Here is a 12,089-nt window from a genome sequence, read left to right on the forward strand (position 1 = left end):
CTCCTCTGGCACACGGGGTATCTCGGGGGATGGAGAGGAGACCCGCCAGGTGACACAGCAGAAGGGGCAGGTCGTGTCCACGGGCAGTCGTGATCTGACGTGCCTCATTTTCCCCCCTGCTCCGGGGTGCGTGAGGACAATGGGACCCTGTGCACGGCTGAGAGCCCCCATCACTCAGTTCGCAAAGCCTTGCCATTGCTAGGACTGAAGAAAACAGATGCAAAAAGCTGGAGCATTGTTAAGACAGTGACAGGAGAGCTTGGAGCACTGACAGGCGATAGCAAGCGCTGCCTGGATCCTTACTTCTGCTCTTAGCAATACCCGTCTTGAGACTCGTTACAAAGCCACAGTAACGGCCGAGCACGAGCTCTCAGCACCGGTGTAAGCACGGGGTCATCCCCCCGAGGAAGGCGAGGCACTTGGATTTCAGGCTGACACGGTTCCTAATTGATGGTTTTCTCCCACAATTACACACTGGCAGAGTCATTAGGTATCGCCACCCCTCGTGCAGCTCAAATGGGCGCTGCGCAGAGCAGGCAAGTATTTTCTCTTCTGGCAAACTGAGACGGGTCGTGCCTAGGTGCCCTGCTGAGAGCCCGTTTCAGCAGCAGAGGGGACCCAAGGCTAACCCTTTGCCCTGGATCTCTACAGGGCAAGAAAACACCACCCAACCAGCAGCTCCTGGTCCCCAGTACACCTGAAATACACAGCCATGGAGGTTAGTTATATGAGACTCGTGCCAGGCAAGGAGGCAGGAAACTCTCCCTTCTGCTTTGTCCTCTCTCTGGCATGCCACTGACCTTGCTCCAAATCTTTCAGGCCCAATATGGCTGGCGAGCAAGGAGGCTGCCACGGCTCAGGAGCCTGGGAAGGCTTCACAAGGCTCTTGCAGCCCTGCCCCAGGTTCAGACGCCTGCAAAGTCCAGCAAGTCTCAACTGAGCGAAAATGGTGACATTTGGAGGGGGGGGAAATCCAAGTAAGTGCCGCTCACTGTAGAAAAGGAGCCTCAATTGCAGGGCTGGTACCCGGAGGTGAAACAAGGGGAAGGGGCCAGGCCAAGGCAGCAGGCAGTATCTAGTTTCAATAGATCTCACACCTGGGGAAGGAGATTTGTGCTACAGGCGGATGAGCAAGCGACAAAGCAACGGAGCTGCTGACGCTCTCAGCTCAAAGGCAGTCCCGTGCAGAGAAGCAGCGTGGGGTGCGCGTGCAGCCCTTGTGCGGGGCACATTCGCCCGAGGGCCTCGCGGCGTTCTTCCTCTGCAGCCACCAGCGATTGCTATGACCCCAAGCGCCGCCCAGCACCGGTCGGAGGGGGACCGGGAAGAGGGAAGATGCTTGCTGCTGCTGGCTGAGCTTTGTGGCCGTGCCAGCCTTGCTTACAAGCGAAGGCAAAACTTTGGGGGTGGAATTTAGCTAAATCAGCTCTAGTCTCCAAGCTGGCAATTTGGCTGCATTGAAATCATTCAACAGCTGCTTCCAAATGGGAGAAAACCTTCAGGAATGCAGCGGCAGTACACGGCCGAACTGCCGTGGGAAACCAGCTACCACTGGCGATGCAGGTGGGCTGTGAGCAGCTCATTCATTCCTGCCTGCAGCTCTGAGACCACGCTGCAGCCCTCCCCTTGCTCTCCGACTTCCCCGGCTTGCCTGCTAGCTTGGTGTTTTGAAGCAGGGAAGAGTTTGCTGACTGTGATGCTCACAGCTCCCATGTCCACGGCCCTGCAGCCCAAACCTCCTTGTTGTCTCCACGGGGCCTTTTTAAAACTTCCAAAGGAGTTGGCTGCGTTCGGTAATGAAACCCAACCACCGCAGCTCTCCAGGTGTCAGGGGAAATGCCAAAGGCTAGAGATGAACCAGGGGCAGGGGCTGGAAAGCAGGCAGCTTTCCCTAGCGCCCTGCCAGGCTCTGCAGCGGGCCTGCCGAGCGGTTTGCTTCAGCAGCAGAGACAGCCACAGCTCTCCCATTTATTTATGTATTTCACAAGTGACATCCTGTCAGATTAAAGGGAAAGGAAATTAGAGGGGGCGGTGGGGAGATGAAAGAGGCCCAGAAAACACAGCTGAACACTTGTTTCACATGAGCAAGGGCGGGGGGGTCTAGGGAAGAAGGTATTTGTAAAACAGGGAAGTGAGACGCAGTGTCTGACACTTATAGGGTGTGAAAAGTGAAAATGATCCGGAGCACTAGAGGGAAGTAGATAAATGCAATCAGCGTCTCTAAATCACACCAGCCAGACAAAATGTCCTGAAACAGAAAATCAAACACAATTACTGAAAAAAAGCCGAGCTGAGGCGGCGTCTTTGTTACGCAGGATCAGGGCATCCAGCAAGGGAAAGACAGCCTCGTGTCAGCGGGTCAGGGGAAGCCTCTGCGGCCTCACCCCCAACAAAGGCCAGATGTTTGATGCTCCGTCGGGTTGGATCTGTCTCCTCTCGCTTGTCGTCGCGGCCCAGACTGGAACAGGCTAGCAAGCGCCGGAGGGAGAAGTCCCTTTCTAGGGCAAACGGGCTGCAGGGGCGTATCACAGCGGAGCCAGGAGGTCACAGGCAGAGTGGCACTAGCACTCCTCGGGCGGCTGCTGTACTGCACCTGACAGCCCCTCTCCCTCCCCGTCTTCACCTCTTTCTGTCTCACAAGACCTAAGCCTCTGTCCCTGTCCCAGCCAGACATGGGCCTCTCTGGCACGGGGAAAACTCCAGACTGGGCTCAGCCGCCACCCTCGACGGTCATCTCTGGCTCCAGCAGTGCTGGAGTGAGCCTCCTCCATCCCTTCCAGAGCCCCCCGGTCCTAGCATCCCTCCTCTCCAGCAATGGTCTCAGCCTCCACATGCTGCTCAGCAGACCTGGAGGCCAGGACAGCTTTCTGGGGAACGAGGGGGATCTCATCCATTCTCACCACCTTGCACCGGAGACCCCCGGGGCAGCCAGCCGGACGTTGGGGACTCCCTTAACTTATGAGCTTTGCTTCAACATTTATCAATGGTGGCATTAGAGAGCAAAGAGCCTGTGCCAGCCGGCTTTTGCTATGATCTCTGCTTTTCTTCTGCTCTCCCGTAGCCCCGTGCATACTTCATCTCTTTCATAATGATTACGCTACATTAGATTCCTTTGGCACCGTCCCGTACTTACTGAAATATGTAAAATTGTACTGAGGCCAAACAACTGAATTTAACTGCCAAGCTAATGATTTTTAAACTGCTCGAGTGGAGCCTGAAATCTCCTGGAAACATTTGTTTTTATCTTGGCCAAAACCAAACTGTCAAAAGCCCCAGTTTTGAAGCTTTTACTGTTTCCTCCCAAGACACATGGACTTTCTAGCTCGGGAAAGTTAGGGTTTGCAGGTTTTTTTCCTTGCCTGATTTAAAAAGAAAAAAATCCTTCTCATGAAAAGTCCATGAGTAAGGAAGCAATGGCAGCTATACCAGTATTTCCCAAGAAATCTTAAGATTTTCCAGTGAAAGCTTGCAAAGGAAAGATCACCTCCAAAATTAGAAAAAAACAATTAGCAGAATTTGGGGGGTGGGTGGGGGGGGGAGTTGATTGAAAGCGAAACAAAGCTACAGCTCTATCAGTTTATATTTGCAATTTCACTACTGTTCAGACTTTAGTTGAAGGTCTCGGTCTTGCAGATACTCATGCATGTGCTCGATTTTCGGCGAGTGAGTGACCCCTGCAAAGCGAGGCCCGGTGAAAGCGTGGGATCGGACCCCAGCGGGCGCGTAGTTGTGATGAGGCGCTGCCTCCTTTTCTTCGCAAGAAGAGGTTTGGCTCTCTTTGCGCAAACACAATTCCCACAACAAACTCATTGTTATCATTCGGGCCAATTGTTCGTATGTAGATTTAATTAAAAACACTTTTCAGTTGGTTGTCAGTGTTTAATCAGCTTGTTAGGAGTATTAATTTCTATTTAAAAATCAGTCATTAAAAACATAGGCGCTGTTAGCGGTTTATTGATTGGTCTGGGCAGGAGGGCCTGTGCTCCGGGCCCGTGGCTGCAGTCGGAGGATGCGAATGCTTCAGACGTGTTCGTGCTGCGATTACAGAGGCACTTAAAGGCCCCGGCTGAGATCAGTGCCTGGCTGTGCTAGGCGCTGTACAAGTACATACTGGTAGACAGTGCTTCCCCGACAAGCACCTGGGGCTTCGCTCTTGCTGCCCTGTGCAGAGGCAGTTACAGGGGCTCAGGGCACCAGATACCCACGATGAGACTTTGCAACCACTCATGCCTGCTGTGGCGTATGCTGACCTGAACGTTGCCTCCCACAAAGGAACCTGGCCCTCCAAGTCAGGGCAATTGCTCCTGGTGACGTTGCTCTTGCCTCATAGGATACGTATAGGGGAGGGGAGAGTTTGAATGAGGGGGGATGAATAGAAGAACAGCTCCTTTGAGCAGAGGATGAAGAGGAGGATGAGACAGGTCATCTGCAGCAGCAAGGTACTGGCTGCACCAGGTCCTTTCCAGGCTCTGGGAAAAACTACGACCTGTCCATTGACTTCAGTGGGCTTTGGATCAGAGCTCACCAAGGAGGTGCAAAGATCCAGAGACCACGGGAAATGCCCCCTCCTCCGCTGGACCACACTTCCTTCCCCCAAGACTCCTAGAAAAGCAAGGGCAAAAGAAGGGCCCCCTCCTCCCCGGTGCCCCCTGCCCTCCGCCAACCATTAGCATGCATCTTCCTGGACGCTGCAGGGCTCATGCCCTCTTTTAGCTTTCTGCAACAAATATATTCTGGGGAAAAGTATTGATTACACGAATACAGACTAATGAGGTGCAAGCAGCACTGATGAAAGCAGTTAATTGCTTATTGTGCTTTCCTTTGGCTGGTCCCTGGAGATTTTTTCGCCAATGAATAATTCATCAGCCACTGGCACATAAATAATAACTCCTTATTTGCATGTAAGCATCATTCATTAGCAAGAGGATAAAAACCGCACCTATTCAATGGCTAATAGCAGCCCAATTAATGCTCTCCGAGCTCAGCTTCTGGAGATGGAGGGAAGCTGGAAGATGTGCTGATGGGGTCTCACATTTGGTAGCAGCATCGAGGAGAAGAGGACCTTTGGTCTTCCCTTGGGAACCCCAGCCAGCCTGTTCAGCTGGCAGCAGTCCTCCCCTCTCCCTTCATCGCTCCCTGGTCTGGATCACCCCGGCTCAACGGCGTGGAAGGCAATCTCTGGTCTACTCTGTTGCTTCCCTTGCTTTGGTCCTGCCTTGGCACGTGGCGATAGATCGGATGGTCTCTCAAGTTCCTCTCCAACCCTACGGTTCCTTTAGTGCTCGCTCACAAGGCTTTTACAGTGGACGTAGTCATTGCTGTAGTTATAAATTGCAGCAGTGCCCGAAGGCGCTGAGTCCACGGTAGTCCTACGAGAAGACAGTCTTGTCCCAAAGAGCTGGCCAATGAAGGCAAGAGCCAAAAGCAGAGGAAGACTCAGGAAGGGTAGAGGGAAAAGGGGACCCAGCAGGGGCAAGGGGAAGGAAGTGCACCATGCACGCCAAGCGAGTGACGAGCGGCATGTGGCTCAAGCTGTGCACCCCAAGGACTGTGGATGTCTGCGCCTGTGGGGTATGGAGCAGGTGCACCAGAGCCACGCGCAGCAAAGAACGGGTCTGCAAGCAGAAAACCCTGCACTGGCTTTATGCATTTCCTGGGGCCTGCCAAGTGGGAAGGTGTGACTGCTTGCTCTGGGGCTGCTCTGAGATGGCAGTGGGTACCGATGCCTGCTGGAGCCGTTACCTGCACTTCCTGCCTTGCCTCACTTCAGCAACAGGCCACTTGCCCCGGGGCCTTTGCTTTGCATCTGATCAAACCCCTGCTGCTCGCTCACAGTCTCTCTTGAAATCTGCATTTGGTTGCACGTGTTGCTGCAGCCTCTGGCTTGGGCTGATCAGAGGAGTAGGCATGGCTTGTGCCCTCGTGGCTGGCAGCTGATGCAAGGGTGAGGGGCTCCGTGTAAGGTGAGCAGAGGCATTGCAGCCAGCCAGGCTCTGCACCAGCACATTGCAGGTCAGACAGCTCTGCTCCCCGCCGCTGAGGCCCAGCACCCCTCCCTGCTCTCCCTCTGGACACCAGCAACCTCCCCATCCTTCAGGCACCTGTGGAGCAGCATGAGTGGCAGGCGCACACGGTATGGCGCCAGGCATTCAGAGCTCAGCATTATTAGATTTAATGATGCTCTTGGGGGTGGTGAGAAGGGGGAGAAGAAGAACCAAGGGGTCGGCAGTGTGGGGCAGTCTAGGGGAGCTGGCACCACTTGCACCAGGGTGCTTTTGGTCCATTGCCTCCACTGCAAACAGAGGCTGCAATCAGCCCTGGGACAGGGCTGCACATTAGCTTCCTCCTGCTCTGCACCTCTCTGCTCTGCCCGTGTTGCACGGCTGCACCCGATGGCCTGTCGCTGCAGGTGCCTTTGGCAGGGGGATGCCCCCGAACTCTGCCTTCAGGCTGCATCCAATTCATGGCCTCTAATGAGAGGCTGCAGCAGTAGGAACCACCAAGGACCTTTCCCTGCACGCGTGCAGAGCAACGCAACGCAACGCAACGCAACCCTTCCCCGGGGTTGCTGCGTGGCCAGCGGGCTCTGTCGGGGTGTGGCGGGCAGGGAACGGGCATCGCACCCTTGTCGGACCTGACTTATTCCTGATGGGCATAGGCAGCCGGTCCACCAGCGAGGCTCCTGGAGACTGACAGCCTCTCGGGGAGAGATGGGGCCTTGCTGCTCAGCCATCAGACTGATCATCCACATCAGCCTTTCGGCTCTGAGAGTCAGCGCGGCTGCATCGTGTGGCAATCAGATCTGCCGCAGGAGCTCCTCTGTCTCAGGCCGGCGAATCCCTCCTAATCCTTTTCTTCCAAGTGCCATGAACAGAGCTGGCGTGGGGTTTTACCCTTCAGCTTCCATCTAACCTTGGCACCCCAAAGGACTCCCCTCCCCGGGCGGGTTGTGGTTCTTGTGGCTAATAAAGATGACGATAAGCATCTTTCATCTGAGACTCCCAAGTGCTTTGCCAGCCTCCCAGCCTCGGATGGAGGCAGTCGATACTATTAATCTCCATTTACAGAGAGGAAAGCATAGGCACGAGGAGTGGGAACAACGCTTGGACTGCTGCAGGGACCAGCTCTCCTCACTCCCAGGTACCGCGTATAACAAATAAACCCCCCGGCCAGTCCCCGGCTCTGGGACAACGCCAGGAGAGAGAGCGAGCTCGCCAGCAGAGAGCTGAGAAAATTCACCAGGGAGAATAGAGACAAAAAACCATCAAGAGCCAGCAACTGGGCAAAAGATCAGGATCACGACAAGCATGGCTGGAAAAGCCTGGGTGGGGGTTGTTTCATTGAGGGTCCTGATGAAAACAAACAGGCCCCCCCACCATGGGTGTTTTCTGTGCAAAGTTTTGGCTTCCCTTTAGAAGCCACCAGACCCCAGAGCTTTTTGGCCCCCCATTTTCTCCTTTCTGTGGTGCAGCGCCGGGGACATCAGCAGTGCTGCTAGTGTCTGCGCGGGATGCTCCATGGACCGTCGGGGTTCAGGGGGCTGACCATGCGGGGGGCAGCCAGGCCAGCCCCTTCGCCCCTTGCAGCAGCACCCAGCGAGGCGGGAGGGTCACGGGGGCTGCCAAGAGGGACAGCAACAGGGCTCCCACCTCTCACTCCTGCCGCTGCCTTGGACCATCTCAGCCGCTGCCTGTTAAGACCCGGAGGCTGGAGAAATGCACAGAAGGACTCGCATGGACTTCACTGAGGTTTGGACCCTGGAATCAACCACAACCACGTCCGAAAGGGAAAACGGCTCCTCTGCCCATAGTACCCAATGCTGGGCACGATCATCCCAGAGGTACCTTTGTTAAAGGCGCAGTGTTACACCAGGGATGAATGAGGCCACGTGGGTTAATGAGACGGTGTCTCCATTTAATGGAAATGCTGCCTGTGGATCTGTAGCTGAACCACTAACATAGATGTGCTGGAGGAGCAGGTGGTTTTAGGAAGAAAAAGGTCCAGTGTGGATCCATTGCTCAATACATGTTCATGGGTGTTTGGAAACAGATCTCTTTCTAAATTACAGCGAGTGCGTCTCTTCTTCATGCACAGTCTTGGGGGTGCGGCTGCTCTGCCAGGCAGGCCTGCATGAGCGTGGGATACCGGGGCTGCGAGAGCTGCCATGCTGGTTCGTGCAGCTGTGCCATCCAGGAAAGGGAGGGATGCCCCTTCTCTGTATTCACTTCACCCCGAGTCCTCCTGCGGGAGTGCACCTGCGCACGCATCCCTGAGACAGAGCAACCCTTCTGATGATGGCAAGTCCACCTGGTCTCTCTGGTTGCGCTTCCATCCCCATCCAATGCACTGGAAGAGTCTCAGCCTCTAAAGCAAAGGAACAGCCTGAGGATAGAAAGCAAATGCAAACAAGACTGGAAGGTCCTTCTCTGCTACAGCACAGCACCTCTTGGGATCTGCTAACTCCTCTCTCCACCACGCGCCTCCCCACTCTTCCTCACCCTTCTGCACAACAGGTGCATGCAGCTGCGCAAGCAGACACTACTGTGACTTGATAATGCGATGACCCGACACGATTCTGTCTTTAAACTAAGGGCAAGCTATATGTCATACAGTGGGACTGCAATGGCAGCAGCAAATGCACCAGCAATTTATGGCACTTCCACATCTGTCTTGCCCTGGCATCCCTGAAATAACAACAGTAAAGAAAGAGTAAGTTATGTGCAGAGCTGCTGTGTTTCCATTTTAGCCGTGCTGTGGATGCAGAGCTCAAGACCCTTGTGGCAGAGGACAGGTGGGCATTGCTAACATTCAAATGGCAGGTGCTCTCAAAAGCATACATCACATCCCACTCTTCGATGATCTAGGGCTCCTATTTTAGCAGCGAGCTCTCACTGGCATGGAATAATGAGAATGTATTCTAAAAGTTGCTTAGTGTGGCTATTAACAGTTCCTGCAAACACAAATGACATCAAGCGACTGTTTTTTATGGAGCGCAAAGAGGTGAGTACGGGCTGCTTCTGGAGCATGTTCTGCACAGGCCTGCGAGCTGCTGTGCACATGTCTGTGCGCGCTCCCTTTCACGCGCTGCCCCTGCCGAGCACAGCCGATGCATGTAGCCCCCAGTGCCTCTCTGCCAGGGCTGTAGGGCAGCATCCTGGGCACCGGCTGTGCCAGCTCCATGGCAGCTGTGAAGGGCTGTAGACCTGCTGTGCCAGGAGAGCGTCAGGAAGCAATAGGATGGCAGAGAGCTTGGCCCTAATGCCAATGATGATGACTTGTCCCAGAGCAGGTAGCGACCGAGTGCCTGGGAGGTCCTGGGGGCTGGGTAGGAGCCTGACCACAGCTGAGACTATCTAGTAGCCTCCTGGACAGGCCAAATCCCCATCTTTCCTACCCTTCCAGCGGCGTTGGTCTCCAGCTAGCCCACCCTGCTCCAGAACCGCCCTGGGCTCTGCCTCTCTGCCCCAGCTCCACGGCTCCCACCCAGACGCAGGACAGGACTCAGCATTGCCCAAACGGTGTAGGAATAAATGAATATTTTAAAATTGATTGCTTGTCAGTAAATTAACAGACAAAGCCCTGAGGGCAAAGCACATGCTCATTCGCTGCTATTTTTCCTAGTACATTGAAATGGAAATGGCATGCGGAGCGGTGGTACTAGGGCAAAGTGTGTGCGGGGGCCTTTCATCTTCCACCCCAGTCTGATTTCTCAGCGACTTGTGCAGAAATGTTGTTCTTAACTAGATCATTGTGAAGCAAAGAGTTTAAAGAGCAGTTCTGATCCTGACGTTGCGAGATTTCCAGGCAGCGCTGACGCTGGCTGTGGCTTGCAGGCTCCCGGTCTGATTAAAGCAAAGACCTGCAGGGAGCAGGAAGCCTCCTCCTTGCGGGCTGCCCTTGGCCCAGTGTTCATGCCCAGAGCCTGGATTCTTGCAGAAGACGGCGTCCCCCCGTGTCTCAGCTGCTTGCCTTTCCCATGAAATGGGAAATGTGCTTGCTGCAATGGCTGACCTGCAGATGGGCAGCTCTGGCTTCAGGTGCCGTGGCGTCACTGCATGGCCCCGCGCAGGGGTTAATCATTCATCCCAGCCAGCTGCAGCTCAGCGAGGCAGGGCAGCCCAGTGGTTTGGGCCCAAGTCTGGGGTCTAGAAGCCCTGGTTTCATCACCCGCTCTGGTCTGCGCGGGCTCGTGGTCAGCTCTCCGAGCGCTCCCGAGGTCCCCCATAGATGCTGGAAGGATCCACATGTAATATGCAGCTGGACCCTAGAGAAGCATCCTTCTGGCTGCAAGGAAGGGAAGAAATTGCCTCTGTTGCATCCTCCAGCCTTCTTCCCTGGACAGCTCTGCTCATCCGAGGCCTCTTACTGACACCACTGCCCAAGCCCCATGTTCGCTCCAACGTGACATTTAATAAGCACCTCCCAGGCTGGGCAAGGCAGCAGCCTTGCCCTCGGGCAGTGCGGCAAAGCCCTGCTCCATCTGGGAGCAGAGGTTTTGACACGCTGGCAGCATTTGTGTTTTCCAGGTTGGATGGCTGTGATTCCCCCAGCTACTGGTGCCATCGCACTAACAGATTCCAGGTGTTTCAGCACAGCTGCTGGGAGCTCTGTGCGAGCTCTGTGCAGAACATGATGGCCTCTTTGAAAGCAAACTGCTGTGACTTTTAATCAGCCAGGTTATTGATTTTTTTTTTAATTGCAGCATGCATTGTTTCTTCTCAGGCCTCTGCAGAGTTGTGGCTACTCTATCTAGCTGGTCTGAGTTCAAGTCTTACATTCCCCACGGTGCTTAGGACTTCTGTTAAAGATTGCATAAGCTCTCCTAGACTCCATTCAAACAACAACACTGAAGGTAGTATGGCTATGTTGTGTAGTGGGATGTGATGTGGCATCCAGGATTAAAACAGGATTTCAGGAGATGCAGAACATCACCAGGAAAAACCTCCCCTCTGAAAGCATTTCCAGAACCGGCAGCTCCAGGGCCCCGAGCCGCGGGCTGCAGGCGAGGCAGCCGGCCCTGCAGAAAGGGAGAAAAGCACGAGTGTGCTAGGTGCTGCTAGGCCATAGACCAGAAGGAGAACATATAAACCTTGTAGGAAACCTATGGGAACTGGAAGGGAGAGGGAACTGCAGAGCTCAGGAAAAACCTTTCGATCAGCAAGTCCCCGTATTATGCAGACTTTCATTCGGCGCACAGCATGTGCTACTGAAGCAGGACAAAATTAATTACTTGGATTTCCAGGTAATTGCCATGTGTGCAAATAACCCCACTGTTCCTACCTCTGAAGGATGCTGACCTCACCAGTAAAGGCTTGGCAGCTTTATACGCGACAGGTCCTGATTTTCGACAGGTCGCTGTGTTAACAAAGCCCTCTCCGCGATGGCTCTCTGCGCCTGTTGAACCCTTTTTATGCAAAATCCCCGTTGGGGTTGGGTTGGGTTGGGTGAAACCCTTGGGTGATGGTTTGGGTTTGCAAAGGTTTGCCCTGCCCACATTTGGCTATGAGTGTTTTCATACCATGACTTTCTGACCACGGGGGCACCCCCAGCTGAAATCCCTGTCTCGCCTGGGTTAAAGAGTCAAGCAAACCCTTTGGGCCTCCAGGCCTGTCTCACAGGGGATGGCTGGAGTCTCTAAGTTCATGAGCTGCGTGTTTGGGCCTGGCTGGAGGGCGGCACTCGCAGAACCGGCCCGTCGGCCCCTGTCTGGCACTGCCACTCTTCAGGGGGGCTGCAACGCAGTCCTGGGCAGAGCACAAGGGCTATGCCCCGACACCCCGCTTTCCAGGTTGAAACCGGGTCCTTTATAGGGCTACGGGATGGGAGCACATTCGCTAACCCCTGCATTTAGATGAACGTACACACCGATGCACCTATAGCGATATGCTGGCAGAGACGGGCATGCACGCCAGCACTTCTGTACCTCTTTTATGTATCTATAAATTCTGCCACTTGCTATTTAGAAGCATTCACACCCCAGGAATTTTATGAATTTCCCTTATGCATCTACCTGACAGGGCAGGACAACGGGGTGTCTGACTGGCTTTGTTTGTTTGGCAGGTTATTTATAGGCCAATTACACTGCCGTT

The 12,089-nt window shown here is 54.4% G+C and overlaps 1 protein-coding gene across 6 annotated transcripts in view; it reads right to left on the reverse strand.

The window, feature by feature from the left end:
- The window catches only part of FAM19A3 (family with sequence similarity 19 member A3, C-C motif chemokine like), an 83,339-nt gene that overhangs the window by 9,886 nt on the left and 61,364 nt on the right, over window positions 1–12,089 (reverse strand). For 3 of the 6 annotated variants that reach the window (XM_025215042.1, XM_025215041.1, XM_025215043.1), the window contains exon 6: window positions 7,907–8,362. The exons of 1 other annotated variant lie outside the window; for it this stretch is intronic. In XM_025215042.1, coding sequence (XP_025070827.1) covers window positions 8,222–8,362 — 141 coding nt within the window. In that variant the 3' untranslated portion in view covers window positions 7,907–8,221. Of the gene's footprint in view, window positions 1–7,906; window positions 8,383–12,089 lie in introns of those variants that run through there. 2 more of the 6 variants (XM_025215044.1, XM_025215047.1) reach the window with 2 other exon arrangements.

Source organism: Alligator sinensis, unplaced genomic scaffold (assembly GCF_000455745.1).
Source record: "Alligator sinensis unplaced genomic scaffold, ASM45574v1 scaffold1218_1, whole genome shotgun sequence".
NCBI lineage: Eukaryota > Metazoa > Chordata > Crocodylia > Alligatoridae > Alligator > Alligator sinensis.